The following is a 16,069-nucleotide window of genomic DNA, read 5'->3' as shown; positions in this document are numbered from 1 at the left end:
GCTGCCGTATCGTGTTTTAAAATGACGGTGCGCTGCAAAACTATTCAAATGTTGCCTCGGTTCTGTCTCTCTGGCCTATTTGACCGCATGCAATGCCTGCAACCATTTTCGACCGGGTCACGTTTTGTATCAATTTCCAATTTTGCTAACGTAAATAAAACACGTTGAGAGAAATGACGCAATCAACAACAGCCGTTGGTTGGAATCGACGATTCGGAAGTGTCGCGTATAAATTTAATAACTTACCAGAGTGAACAATGTTGCAGAATAAAACAAAATTTGTCACTCATAGTCTTTGGTGTAACACTCGTCAAAAAAAATTTAGCGTCACTTTTGAATTTATCGAATGACAAACCTCGCTTAAATCTTTAACGAATTATTTTTTAAATATAATAAATTTAAATGATTATAAGGAATACGTTTTAATATTGTTCGAACGTTAATTAAAATTACGGAAGATGACTGTCGAATATTCTGTAAAATGCTGAATATTATTATGATAGAACTCGCAGAACTCTTTTTGCTGAAGAAGCAAACGTGTAGGAGTAGCTTTACCCGTAACTTTTCTATTTATAAAGCATTGTTATGCCAATTTGATATGTAATCAGAATGCACATGGCCATACGCATTCATATATGCGATATTATTGCTTTTATAGCGATATTCTTGATAGCGCCCGCATGATGGTGATCGCGTCATGTTGCAAAATGAAATCGATAGTTATGGATGTTTATGTCAGTGTTGCTGTTTACTAAGTTCCAATATTTGTTAATATTGAGATATTTCGAAATCTTTGTATTATACAATTTTTATGAGACGAGAAACAGAGAGAGGAAAGAGGAAAATCGGTTCGAGGAGAAGCTTCTGCTTGATCGGTATACTCAGGCCTTTACACCAAGTCATTCTAGATCGACGTTTTATGAGAAAGATAGAAGAAGATTGATGAAGGCATTAACGAGTATCTCTCGACAAAAGAAGAGAAATAAATTTAAAAATACTGTAAAATTTATTTGTATAATATTTATATAATTATAACAAAATGTATTTTTTTAATATTAAAGGATATCAATTAGAAAATGTAGCTTTTTGCGCGAAATTCCGATAATTTCATATCGCACGTGATTTTAATCGCTATTCAATTCAATTCAATTGTCGCTTCCTCCCTCCGAATTGTAGCCATAGTGTCGACAAATAAAATATATTTAATTAATTATGATTAGCAGATTTACTTTATTAATTAACAATTAATCAACATTGGTGAAATCGTGAAAGCCGTTATGGTATTCATATACGTAAATATTAAACTTGATTAACTGCTCATATTAACGCAAACACGCGTTCATTATAACTTCTAATTACTACATTTTGTATATGAACTCTGACAAGAGCATATTATGTAGCGAGCATGTAGCGCGTGTATTATGGTGTTTTCTATACAAACATTATAAAATTTTATGCATATTCCATTCTCATTCATGAACCGTTTTTGTGAGATACTTATTGTTACTGCTTTTTTTTAGTATTAAATTCTTCTTAAATATTGAATTCTTTTAAATTAAAATTTAAAAAAAAATTTTTAGTTTATTATTTATTTTAGATGATTAATAATAATATGAGAGTTTATTAAATATAGAAGATATCACTTACAATTATTAATTGCAGAAAGCAATAAGGGAAGCAATTTTATCGAAAAGTCTTCATAACCCGCAATAAATAAAAATCATGTAAAATTTAAATTGATTGAATAGAATAAAATTATAAAATAAGTTATATAAATACATATCACTCGAGAATAAACAATTACGTCTATTGTTTTTTTATCGTCTCCATAAAACTTAAATCCAGAATTATTTGGTATAAGAGGCTGAGTATACTAGTCTAGAAGGAACGCCTCCTCAGACCGATTTTCCTCTTCCCCCTTTCCAGTCTATCTATAATCTATCCATCCATTTGCTTATTCGCCAATCTACCTGCGCCCGCCGTTCTCGGAGAAAAGTTTGCGGTCGGATGAAAGTTTCATTACTTTCGATAATCAAATTCCTCCGTCGACTTTCCATGATGACAGGCGGGTCGGGGCGTCGCAAATTATCGGAGCAAGAAAAGGAAGAATCTAGCAAAAAACGATGACGGATTGTTCACATACGAGGAAGATCCAAATCGGCAAATTAATTTTAATAACAATTGAGAGCACCGCCGAAATAAAAATGCACGTACCACATTTTTTACTCTCGATCAGCTTCAAATAAACTGGTTCAAGTTTCTATTTAGCTTTCGTTGATATCAATTTAAATTCTATAATATAATAAAATAATAAAATACACTGAAACTACACTAAAATATAATAAGATAATACATGTACATATATACAATAATATAATAAAATATAAATTTTATACAGCTAGGTATCTTTAGGACGTTTTAAAATGTCTCTTCACCACCGCGCTAGTACGGATGAGTACGCTCAATTTACATCGAGCTATCTCTTTTGTAATCTGATTACCGCAGCGACAGACGGACGGAGGAGGAAAGGGATCAAGTGGAACTGGTCGAACTTGGAGGGCGCCTGACGCGCAAAATGTCGAGAACGAATCCACGTGCTTTATCGCGATCAGCGGAGCGAAAATCTGACTATCCGGCGCCTTTATCGCTTATTTTCGCGCGGCCGCTTAATGCTGATAATTGGTCTTCTCGCTCGGGAAACCGTCGACAATGAGCGTTAATCCAATTACGTTAAAGAGCGACCTTGTCGATGAAATTCGCGTTTCCAGACCCGTGCGGATCGGGTCTGCTTTCTTTCTTTGGCCGTTTTAATTAACAAATAGTCGTACATCTCTTTTTTGCTTCGTAAGATCTACAACGAATAATTATGGATAATCTATAAACGCGCTTAAAAAGATTTTTTTATCCACTTTTATCATATTGTAACAAGTCACGAAATATTATACCATCCACACTTACTTTCTCGATATTTTCTCTTCTTCAAATCAAAATGATCATAAACACTGATCGTTATTGATTTGCAGATGAGATATCACATTTATGAAAACTTTCCGCGTAAAAGAGCGCGGTGATATTTTATACACCACCGCACACGTTTTTAATATCATTTTTCGAGGATTAATAGAGCGATTTGTTATACGCGAATATTACACGTGCATCAGCGAAGTCGCAAACGGGCACGTACAAAATCCCCTCTGGAATCCCTTTGTCGATCTTCGCTGCACTTTGACGCGATTTATGAGGCACTCCTGCATGCCGATCCAATTACGTCGATATTATGATACGGACTATTATCGAAATTTACAAAAGGCTCAAAGTGATGCCAATTGATTGCGCTTGACTCTCTCGATATGCCATTATTACTCTCCGCTGCGCCGGAAGAAACTCCTTCATCGCTGGGAAAATTCGTATATAATTCACGCAGCGAGATTTTTCATTAATTTAGAGTTAATTTTTTCTCTCGCGAGCGATTAACAATGGTTCCAAACTCGCGGTATGCAAATACAATTCTACCACAATTCTAACTCGCGGCTGAGTTTCCATGACGATAAAGTTCAAATAAGTTACATACCATTATTTGAACTTTTCTCTTGTTCTCTCCGCGCTCTGGAAAGGAAAAAATATCGAGCGCTTTCATTATAGGTATACGCGACAAATTAAACGAGAATGTCGAATTCTTCCTTGCAGGTTAGTATTTATCATTAAACTTGATTAAGCTGGAAGTTGAAATAAAATTTTGTTCAATTAATAATTAATTTATAATTTGAGAGCGACTTTTTAAAAGATTGAAAAAGTATAAATAATAATATATTTAATATAATTAATATATTTAAGGAATAACTTGTAATATATTTAAGGAATTTGTTTTTATATATCTCTCAAAGAGCTAAAATCCACTGTAAAATTAACACTGTAGAGTGAAAAATGCTCCGTTGCTTCTTGGCTTCTTCAAAACTTAATCAACCTATCCTTATACGTGAAGCATATTCGCAACGGCGCAAACTTGCGGCCGTCCTATATATCTGGTGCAGCAAACCGCGAGAGAGAGGGGAAAAAATATATATATATCCGCCTCTCGATCGAAAATCGATATCGCCACGTCATATCGCGATCGGTACGGGATTCCTACAAAAGCCGGAAACCACCTCGCCAGAGATCGCCTGTCATTCGACGAAGAAACTTCGGTAACGCGGATCCGCGAGCGCGAACGCCCGGAGAAAAAGTTCTCGCGGCAGCGATGCAAAATCGAGATTCGCCGTCTAGTCAGGTCGGCGTGGCGGCGAACTCTCGTCGAGTGCTCGCGACGCACAAAAGCGCGCAGATTGCGCGTTACATTTGCCCCGAGCGTCAAGAAGGACGTAGGTTGGCGGGAAAGGGGGTGCAGAACTCGCGGGTAAACTCGGTTCGCAAAAACGCGGACTGGGAAACTTCGGCGTGGGTAAATCGCCCTGGCGCCCTTGGAGGCGAGCATTGGCTCCCCCGTTCCGACTTTTCTAATGTAATTTTTTATCGCGGGATATACCGCGAATACCCTCGCATCCTGTCCCGTCATGCTGAGGAGAGGAAAAAACTACTTCGGACAACTACCCGCGAAAGTGGCTGCCCTTTGAACCGAATCGATTCCGGCCGGCAAACCGCGCTCGGAGGATGCGATTGAAGTTGCGAAGTACTTTAGGGAAGGCAAACCACTAAACGTTCTTCTGACTTCTCGCAAGTTTGCGGAAGTGTCTCCGAGTGTGTTGACGATGTTATTCACCGCCTTCGGCGTGTAACCAGCTATCGCGATTATGACGATGTCAGAGTCAGGAAGTGACCAGCGATCGATATGGTATCCAAAGCGGATGAAGATGGAAGAAAAATTGAGCTTTGAGAAGATAGGTAGTCGTTATTATGATGTCGGATAAATATCATAAATGGCGAATGGCCAGTAGTTAACCTATATATGCAAAACGCATAAGATTAATATTCGTTTAGTTTGTTGCGTATTAAAGTTTGCAATCAGTCGATGCTGATTTAATATCTTTTTTTATAGTTTTAGATTTAAGCTCTTGCGATTTCCAATTCTACCATTGTGGAATTTAATTTTTTCACGAAAATTTTAATGTTAAATAAAATAATTGAATTAAAAAATAATATGAAATAATATTAAAATAATATTAATTTCATTAATTTCTTCTTGCTTTTCTACTTTCAGAATACCACGTTGCTCTCCGTGTGGGAGGACAATAATGTAGTGACTGATATAATAATGGAAAAATCGCAGCCGATCGTCCATAGATATAGAGTCCCAGTTCCTGGTGGCTTTAATGCCCAGGTGAGGCTCCTGATACCACCGGGTGCTGACTTGAGCGGTGCCACCAAGTATCCCATGCTGGTTTACGTGTAAGTTCTTTAGTTTCTTTAACGAACAAAATCTCTCTCTTAGAATTAGATAAAGATAGATAAAGATAGACCTGCGCATTCGTATTGCTCCCCTAGTCACATAATTCGAAATTGTGTGTTTTCGTTTTAGAACTCGATTACATTCGAGTTATAAAGAAATGTACAATTTATATTTTATTTTCTATGAATAAAAATTTTTCTATGGAGTGACAAGAATGACATGCAAAATATTTTACACAAAAAATATCTGTGAACCATATTCAAATCTTACGTAAATGTTAATTTACTTATTTTTTTTTGCTTAATATTTTATGCATCTATTTTACATGCGGCACAGTGGGACACACAGTGTTTTTTTTCCGCTTTTTCAGCCAAGTTTAAGAAAATCGATCTGATACGAAAATTCCTGACACAAAGGGTTAATCTATGGAAGTCTGTAAGATGATAAACACAAATAAAAACAAGTTTTCTAAAAAATAGACGCAAGAGACATTTAGGTATAATTGATACATATTCGACTTCGCGAACATTATATAATTAAGATCATACTGGACACGTGACACATCGTGCTCAGCTATCAAAAGCACTTGCCAGCTATCATCCGAGTTCTTAAATTGCGTCGTTTTTCGGCGTCGCGTATATCTCGGCGTTCACTTAAAAGCATCCATATTTTCCGCGGCGCGACAAGAAATGTGACAACGCACTCCGCGGGCGTCATCAATCGGTTCCGTCATAATGCACTCGCGAGATAAGCGTAATGGAGGAGCGCGGTGACGAACGTGCGGCAGCGAAGCGTATAGTCTACACCGTGACGTGAAAACGAAGCTCTCCTTTACGTGGCCTGAATTAGGACAGGATGTAAAACCGTACCGAAGCGATGAGTCATTCCGTATTCAGTCTCACGAACGAAAACTTCAGCAGCCTCCACGATAAAAGCGCGGGAGCGCTATATCGATCGACCCCCGGCGCCCGTATTTCTTCTAACGACGAAGAAATAACACGATCGTCAAAAGAGAGCTCGGAAACTAAACGCGTGACATCCGCTTGCGTTTTCTAATTGAGTCTTTTTTTATATATTTTAAAATACAGGGTGTTTCCGAAGTAAGTATAAAAAATTGAAGAGCATATTACGTGGCTTATTTTAGGAAGAAAAGGTCCTATAAACACATACCCAGTTGAACTGCTTTATTTTCAAATACGGGTTTACAAAGTTGTGAAAAAAAAATGGAATTTTGAAAATCTGAAAAACGTTTAAAGATATTTTATTCAAATTTGGTATGCGTGGTATTAAGAACCATTTTTTAGTATTAATAAAACATTTTTAGATCCAACAGGGGTGTGCGTCTTTAACACCCTCATATATTTTGAAAACGAAGCAGTTTAAAGCATATATTTATAGGACTTTTCTTCCTAAAATAAGCCACGGAATATCCCCTTCAATTTCTTGTACTTACGTAGGGAACACCCTGTATAGTTTAAAATGCAGCTTTTAAAGTACAGTATCTTGCAAAAATATTTTTACGTTTCATCGACGTGAGTACATAGAAAATTGTATAGAGAAAATTATTCGTTTGCATTAATTACGCTTGTGCGAACAGTAATCTTGTTGCGTGAAGATAATTCTTCTTTGAAGTTATTAGTCGTTGTCGTAATGGTCAGTCGGATGAGCTTTTCATGTTTTCCGCATTTAGAAGGTGCACGTGTACGCGACAATGACGTCGCCAGCGCGACGCTCGAGGCTGATATAACTTTCCGGCGTAAATCCTAATAACACCTAATTTGTAGGCGGCCCTGGCCGAGCTCGAACTTTTGAAAGTACAAAGAGCTTACGATGGAAGTTACCGCGATGTCCATCCCTAAAGTGCAGGCAAGCTTCACGTTGCGCATTAACGGTCACGGGAAAGATAAAGAACTAACGCCATGCTATCGTTACGAACTCTACTCTTTTCTTAAAACCAGAAAATTTTAATTTTATAGGAATTCCGTAAAAATATATCCAGCATTGAGAAACTGCAAAAGAATCTATTTGATTGGATCCAAAAATGTTTCATCGATACTGGAAAATGGTTCTCAATACCACGCATACCAAATCTGATTTGAGAAGAATTCAATAATTTAGTTTAACAAAATTTATTAAGATTTGTTAACATTATTAGATTTATCAAGATTGATTAAAATTTATTTAAATTTATCTAACAATGTTAAAATTAATTTATCTATACCGTTTTATTTAATTATTTTATATCTATATGTGAAGAAAAAAACTCCAAAAAGGAATTTTATTTTTTTCCTAAAATCTTCATATAAATGCATGGCAATTAATATAATTTATACATCAATTTTAATGCTGTGTCTCATTGTCCGTATTAGATGTAGATTTTGGCCGACTGTGAGAGATGCAAAATGACGATGAATGAATAAAGTTGAACTCATAGAAGAACTATCGCAATTGCCACGATAGACGCGTCTCGTTTGCTCGACGATGGCGAATAAAGAGAAGTTTGAGTTTCCACCGTTCGCTTTATAGTGAAGTAATTGTACTGTCCTCGTGTTTGAAACGGTATATTGGATCGCGCCGGAGTTTTCACATATCACGGGTATCCGGGCGATCGCTTGTTCTCTCTGGTTTTCAATGAAATTTCCTATAGGTTCAATCTAGATCATCGATCGCGCGACGCCCAGCGTCCGCGATACGAGACGTTTTCGTCGAAACCGACGACGACGGGCCGTCGACCTCTCCGTGAAATCAGTACTCTCGATGCTGTGTAAATGAGTATTCCTTCCTGTATTTCGCGGTCAATACGTATCGCTATGTTTCGAGACTTTCGAATATGCGACTTATATCAAACGGTATTAAAATGCTTTTTATTATTATTTTATTATTTTAATTAAAATAGTCATAACGTCATTAAAGTTTCTGCTGCTACACATCGTGTGCAATTTCTGTTACTATTTTGAGGCGCCTGAGAGTCTTATTAACTGCAAACTGTGAAGAAAACTAAAACGAAGAAAAGTTCCCTTTCTCCTTCTATTTCTTTTATTTCTTTTTTTCAAGTATAAAAAAATGAGAACCTCGTTAAAGTTTCAATGACCATTTCAATAATATTAGTACTCTATTTTCATGCGTTTATGCACTTATAACGAGGTTTCTCGCTCAATGTAAGCACGCGATATCAGTCTCTTCGTTACGATACAATAACATCGGCACGATGAAGAGCGCCGCTCGATATATACTTCGCGTTTCTAGCCGCTGTAACACAGTTCCAACTCGTAAATCCAAATCCCCCCTCCCCTCAATTCGCTTTATTATAAAGACATGAAGTACTCTCGCGTGATTACGTCGCTTTCTGCGTCGGAAATAGTACGAGATTACACGTGACACGATTTACATGCGATTACACGAGGTTACTACGGATCAGCATAATGTTAACCGTACAATGAATTTAAAGTGGTATGATAACAATTGATTAATTTCTAAGCGATATTTGAGTTAGTAATTCTTGACACAGCTAAGGTTCACTTTATTCGTCTCGTACGCGGATTAAGAAATTATAAAAAGGGTAAATGTTTGTATAAATTAACGTGTAGCTTTCCAAGAAGGATATTGCGATTTCTCTTTTTATTTAACTTCAAATGCCATTTGCTAAATTCTAAATCAAGTTTGAGAATCAATCTATTGAGAAATTTATTATATAGGTTAATATGTCGATTAGCGTTAATCACACTATATTATAAATATCTGCAGTAATTAATATTTTTGAAAAATTTTGTAAAATTATATTTTGTGAAATTATATCCATTTTGAGTCATTTTTAATCATTCCTATAAGTCGCTACTCAATATGTTGTTATATTAACTAAGCCAATGAAGTTAAAATAATATTGTTCTGTGTTAAAATAATATATTTCGACACATGGTAGTTAAAAATAACAAAATGTTATCTAACTCCAGGTATTGGTTTAAATTTCATCCTTTAATATTTAACATTGCAGTTAAGAAATGCATCGCACGTGTAAAGATAAAACGACATGCCAGAAACTGCAAATCGCATTAGCAATTAATTACACGTGTGATTTAATAAAGAAGAAATTATTTCAGATATTTTTTTCTTTCTTCAGCGTTCTTATTTTTTCATCTCGCGTTTATGGCTTTCCTATACGAGCTATAGTATCCGACGGAGCAGATCATCAGTTATCATTACGGTCTATTTCGCTTCGATTGCACTATGCGTGTTTCACGATACTATCGAGTGTCGTATCGCTGTCATTCTCGAGAACATTCGCGTTTATATCACGCCATCCACAGGATATCATTACTATCCGTCTTTATTTCCACGTCAGTGTCGGCGATGTCCCATCTTGAAAATGCGCCGTATCAGAAAAGCCATCTTCGTTCTCGAACTTCCATTTCCTAATTCTCGTCACCGTTTGGCTCCTCTCTTCGCGCGCGCGTCCCCTCGTCTTTGAGCCTCTCCCGCGGAAGTGGCAACAAGGTTTTCCGCAAACGACTGTCGAGAACCCGTAAATGAGCGTGGAAGTCGAGAAAATTGCTCGCTAAACAATCGGGAGAGTAGCCGGCTACATCTGCTAAATCTAATATAACGAGATTAGAGTTCTTTTTTTACGAAGAAGAAAAGGCTAATTTGGCCGAGCATATTGCAACGTCTAAATAGATTCAATTATCGGAGCCATTATCACGTTATATATTTACGCGTCCCTTATTTTACCCTTATTTTAAATTATATTAACAATTTCTATAACTAATGCATAAATGTACATAATTTGTACTCTTTATTTATAAATTAACTTTTATTTTAACCCTTATGTCAATACCCGGGTACCCGGGTACCTACCTGTGCATATATATAGGTAAAATTTTTAATGTTGGCATGAAAATTTCTTTATAACCGCCCGGATCGTCGCTATTTGAACTTTTTACTATCGAAATATGCAATGAACTTTTTGTTTCAATACCCGGAAGTAAAAAAATTATCGTCTTGAAGTTTACCTACTTGATTCTAATACCCAGGGTACCCGGGTACCCACTTTTAAAAATATGAGTTTTATTATAGTTATTGACTAAATTAATTTATGAATAATTAATATGGTTATAGGAATGGTAAATTAATAAAAAACAATTGTTTATATAATCAAAAATAAGAAAATTATTTATTTATAACATTCTGTACACATTGTAATAGTGACAGCGTGTTCGTCGCAAACAGGCTTTTTGCATTCCACACAGGATTTTCTAGTTTTTCTCCGTTTTTTAATAATTTGTTTATAGCACAAGTGACACGAACCTGTGACGAGTTTTCTGCCTGTGTTATCTATAGCAGGTGTGGAACCAGAGGAAATTACGGGAGTCACTTGTCTTCCGAGAACGCTTTTAATCGCAAGCTTCGTTGAAAAGTTTCTCATAATTTGTAAATTTTGGAAACGATCTTCGATAACTGGTATAGTGAGTTCTTCGCTCAGTTGACGCAAAAATAAGCGACGTTGATTTGTCTTCTTTTTCAACATTTTATTATTTTCGTGATAAATAATATACGTAGCAAGGCGGTAATATCCAAAATATTGAAAAAGAGGGCGAGTGGCCACCTGTTCGTACGACGGTGCGTTGTATATCTCCCTACCATTTGATCCATTGTATCGACACCAGCCTTGTACGTATTATAATATAATATTATCTCTGGTTTCCTCTTTGCATCATCTGCCACTGCGATATCCGAATGCATTGTCGATAATACAATAACAGTTTTATTTTTCTTTGGGTCATACGAGCATAGAGTTACTTTATCACAAAAACCAAACAGCGTCGAATATTCTTCCCTTTTTTTCGATGGGGCCATTGCCTTTGGAATATATGCTTTATTTTTTTTTAATGTACCAACGATAGTTAAATTCCATGACAATAAATGTTTGGCAAGGGGTAACGAAGTAAAGAAATTGTTCATACATATATTTCTTCCACTTCCTTTATACGGAGCTGCAAGCTCCTTCACAATTCTTTCTCCTTGGTTTTTTTCTCGAATATTTCCAACTTTTCCGGTGTAAATTATTCCATTTAGCGGATAAGCATTTTCAGCGTCACAAATCCACCAGATTTTTATCCCATATTTTGCTGGCTTAGATGGAATGTACTGTGTGAATCTGGTCGTACGTCCTCGGAAAGAATATAGTTGCTCATCGATGGTTAAATTTTCCGTTGGCCGGTAAGTTTTGGCTAAATTTGCATTGAGCATGGTCCAGATATCACGTATTGCAGCAGCTTTATCTTCACACGCACGTTCTTGGCGCGTGTTTGAATCATCGAATCGAATGAAACGCAAAATATTCCAGAAACGATTTACGCCCATTGTTGCTCGATACAGGGGAAACGAAGACATTTTCCACATTTCAGTTGTATGATCCGTATTAGAATTATTTGCCCCATACAAATCAAGATTCCTAAGAATGCATACATTTCTTGGGTTTTCAAATTTTTCCATACAAGCGGTTGTCGTTCTGGATATGTGTTGTTATATTCTTTATAAACTTGTGATACCTTTTTGTTGATATACCGAACTATAATGTCTATCATTTCATTTGTTATGATTTTCTTGAAAGTTGCGCAGATTGATAGAGTTTTTGTACTTTTATGTGGACCAGCTCTTTGACGTACAATATTATGAATTGCCGTTTGATATTGAGGTAACGGTGTTTTAGCCCACACCGTTCTATCTTTTGCTACAAAAGTATTCTCGGTTTCCTCTAAAATTATGTACTATTATAAAAAACTTATATTTCTAGGTATATAATAAAAAATAAAATATACAAATAAAAATGCCTTTAATAGCCGCATTACTCCTTTATCTTGTTCTTGGCTCTCGTCTTCACTTTTATCACTCTCGGATTGAATCTGTGTGTATCCTTCTGATTTTTTATCCTTATGCTGTTCTATACATAAATACGTAATTATTGTGTTATCGTGATCACTTCATAAATATAAAAATTAAATTAAAACTTACCAGTTTCGACATATCCTTCAAAATCGGAATCATCTATAGATTGGGATTGATTTTGCGAAGGAAACCAATCCTCGTCGTCGCTATCTGAAGGCTGGGAACTCTCTACATCCGATTCATCTAATAAATTTCTCAAATACCGATTTCTTTGTTCGTCACGCAGTCGAAAGCGTTTTCTTTTCATTACTCTCACACAGTTAATTTTTCACAGTTTTTAATAACTAACGACTAACGATACATGTTTCGCAACGTCTTGACTCTATTTGTTCGGTAGTCTTTTGTCGGCTCGCGCGGAAAGTAGACATAAATAAAAATATATACACACAAATACATACACGAGCATATACATAGAAAAATATATACAACCTACAAGTAAATATACTTGCTCTAAGTATTTAGTAAGTTTATATATCTGCAAATCTATTATAAAGTCATCATAAGCATTACATTTACTTAAAACATATTTTGGACTTGTAACAAGTATATCTTACATTATTATTAAGAAAATATTTTTAGCTGAAAAAAATTATTAAACAAAATAAAATAAAATAAATAATTGCTTTTCTCGTCTGTAGAACAAATATCTTTCTGTGTGTAATACAAAAGAAACGATTTATTAAAGAGATTCGATAAGTGGGTACCAGGGTACCCCGGGTATTGAACAACGTCGCACATTCCGGGTATTGACATAAGGGTTAATTTATAAACTGCTCTCTATTTATAAATTTATAAATAAGATATCTAGTTTCTTTCTTCCTCATCACACAATTTTCAAAAAATTAAACGCCAATGTGAGACTGAAAAATAATAAAAATCAAGATATAGCTATATTTCTCTATCTTAATTTGTGCAATTATAAAAGAATCAAGTTTGCAACGCGTAAAATGAACAGATACGTGTATACGTAAAATTGTGAAGAGCGTTGAAAGATACCGATAATGTGGTGACGACCTGTGTGTCACGTAATCTGTCTGCCTTTCAGGTATGGCGGCCCGGATTCGTTTCAAGTGACGGAGAAATTTAACATTGATTGGGGCACGTATCTCGTGACAAACAAAAGTATCATATACGCTGCCATCGACGGTCGCGGCTCCGGATTAATGGGTAACGACATGCTGTTCGCCGGATACCGGCGCCTCGGCACCGTCGAAATTGTCGATCAGATTAACGTTACCAGGTAAGTTTAACTGTCGTAAAATAATTTCGATTGTCAACTTACGATTTTCAAAAAAATCACTCAATACTGATTAGAAATTAAATTAATAAAAGTTGCTATCGAATCAATAATGCAGCGAATAATAACTTTCTAATTTTATATTGGAAGTTTCAAAGCAAAATTTACTTTTAACACAAAATATTGCATTCTACGAAACTAAGTTTATTTCATTTGAGTCCCTCTCAGCAAGACCAATTTTCCTCTAAACCCCGTCTAACGCGACCCCGCGTCCATTTTTCCTGAAAAAGGATCTAACTTACGGCAAGCGCGGTCATATTCTCGCCGTTAGAGCGAGGCGCATATTACGTTTACCACGGGCGCTTTACGCCACGTTTACACGTAGAAGACGCATTATATCGTTAACCCGAGATTGCTTTCGACGCCCAGCCGCGCCAGGATAGCTCTCGACGGTGATGCTAACGAACGATCGCGGGCGGAATCTGAAGCCGAACGTGCGTCTGGCGCAATCGTCCCCTCTGAAAGGGTGGCGGACAAAGTTTTGCTTTAGGACAAACCTAATTATAGGCGAGGCTTCAAAGTGACTTATCACCGCGCAATCGGAGTAATTCGCTAAACCCCAAGTTAACTAATCTAACTCCAGGCTCCCTCGACGCGTCCGAGGACCACGTTTAACGAAGTTCTTTTTCACGGCGCGGGCACCTGAGAGAGGGAGAGAACATCACTGCCGCGTTAACAAGAAGAAAATTGCTCGTACTTTTATCTGAATTTATCGGGTAACCCTCTCCACGCTCGCCGCGCCGTCGAGTGGCGGGTAGGTACCACGAAGAAGAGCCGGGCTCTCCTCTCGTATTTCCACTTAGCTGCCACGAGTAATTTATCTCGTGAGAGAATGTGTGAGAGAAAGAGAGAAAGAGGGAGAGCGGGACTAGTGGCAGTGGTGAGAGAGCTCGCCCACTTATACGACCGTCCATCTTTAAACCGAAACATCAAACTTCCGGTCGTGATGAATAATGCCTATTCCGTGCCGGTGGTGAGGTCATATTTTACCGTTTAAGCGACAACGCGCCGCCGCGCGACCGCGAACCCGCAAGCCTGACGGCGCGCGTAGATCGGCGGTTCCGCAAATCTCCGCGCGCGGAATTTCCGGATGAAATTTAGTAAATAGCAGCAAGAAATTAGCGCACGGCATGGTGTATAAAATAAATGTTGAATCACGAAGTATACCGCGTCGTGGACGAGAAACGCGGTAAACTCTTAGCAGCGGCGGTTCTTTCTTCGTTTCACGAAGATTTTATCTCCGTCATTTCCAGACTTCTGCCCCAATTTTTCCCTTTGACGACCGGATTTCTCTTCGAATAATAATAGCAGAATAACAACGGCAGAAATATTACTATAAAATTGCTTTTTCATTGTGCGCGGTTCCAAACGTTTTAATAACTTTATTATTTCTTGCTCGAACTATTTTCCTTTAACGTTGCTGTGGTGTTCCGTAAAAGAAGGCAAATAGTTTGCATTTGCTTATATTAAAACGGAAAATTGCTTACAGATAGAAAAAAAATTTAGTTGTACGCAGCTAATCTAATTTGTTGTAAACAATTAAAAGTCGTGGAACTTATCAGAGTATCGGTCCATCGACCGAAGTACATAAATAGAGAAAAGGATGAGGAACACCTGGGCACCTCGCGTGCATGTATATATGTATATATATTTTTTAAGTTCAATACTTAAATATTGAATAGACCAAATAGCGTCATTGATAGTTTGTACAATGTCTTTATTACGATAATAGGCGTTTATTTGAAAAATATCGTCCCGTATATGAAGCGAAAATTTACTTCACCAGATACCATTGTCGACATTTAGGTACACTGTCACCTTTATCGAAAAGGAATAATTCTAACCTCAGATATATTTATCGATATCTCAATTTTGAGCGTCGTGGAAATTTAGCAAATAATAGAATCATAAGAGGGTAGTAGAATCTTAAGGGGGTAGACAAGCGAAAAAATAGATCTTTCTAAAGTAACGATTTGGGGTGCACAATGCGAACTTTGACCCATCATATTGTGGAGATAAAGAGTGAGCTCAATCTGAAACTTTCAGAGGATTAATGTATTATATATAACTATCGTTTAGCACAAAATTCAAGTCGGATTTCAAGGGTAGCGAAACAGGCGATTTTTGGCCTGTTTTTGGCGTCACTCTTTAAAACATAATAAAAAACGGATTCATATACCTAGAAAAGTGCCTCTAAAATATATTAAAAACAAAATTTGAAAAAAAATGTCTGTAATTTTATTAAAGAAAATGTAATTTTGCACTTTTTTGCTAAAATATTTTTTTCCTTTTTTAAGAATTTTATTCGAAAATCTGTTTCCGATACATTTTAGATATTTTTAACATGTAAAAAATTTTTGAAAAAAATCGTTGGAGCCGTTTTCAAAATTTCATGTCCACCACCAGCTACTAAACTACTTCCCTTCATTACCAATAACTCTTGTTAT

The 16,069-nt window shown here is 36.6% G+C and overlaps 1 protein-coding gene and 1 pseudogene across 10 annotated transcripts in view; one reads left to right on the top strand and one right to left on the bottom strand.

Annotated features, from left to right (window-relative positions):
* LOC139816883 (venom dipeptidyl peptidase 4) overlaps positions 1-16,069 on the top strand; it is a 509,974-nt gene that overhangs the window by 483,696 nt on the left and 10,209 nt on the right. For all 10 annotated transcript variants that reach the window (XM_071784690.1, XM_071784692.1, XM_071784698.1 and 7 more), the window contains 2 exons: positions 5,195-5,382; positions 13,371-13,565. In XM_071784690.1, coding sequence (XP_071640791.1) covers positions 5,195-5,382; positions 13,371-13,565 — 383 coding nt within the window. The remainder of the gene's footprint in view (positions 1-5,194; positions 5,383-13,370; positions 13,566-16,069) is intronic.
* LOC139816232 (piggyBac transposable element-derived protein 4-like) lies at positions 8,635-12,572 on the bottom strand (annotated as a pseudogene).

This window comes from Temnothorax longispinosus, chromosome 7, assembly GCF_030848805.1.
Source record: "Temnothorax longispinosus isolate EJ_2023e chromosome 7, Tlon_JGU_v1, whole genome shotgun sequence".
NCBI lineage: Eukaryota > Metazoa > Arthropoda > Insecta > Hymenoptera > Formicidae > Temnothorax > Temnothorax longispinosus.
Note: the sequence above shows the minus strand (reverse complement) of the source record. Positions and strands in the feature narration are given on the sequence as shown.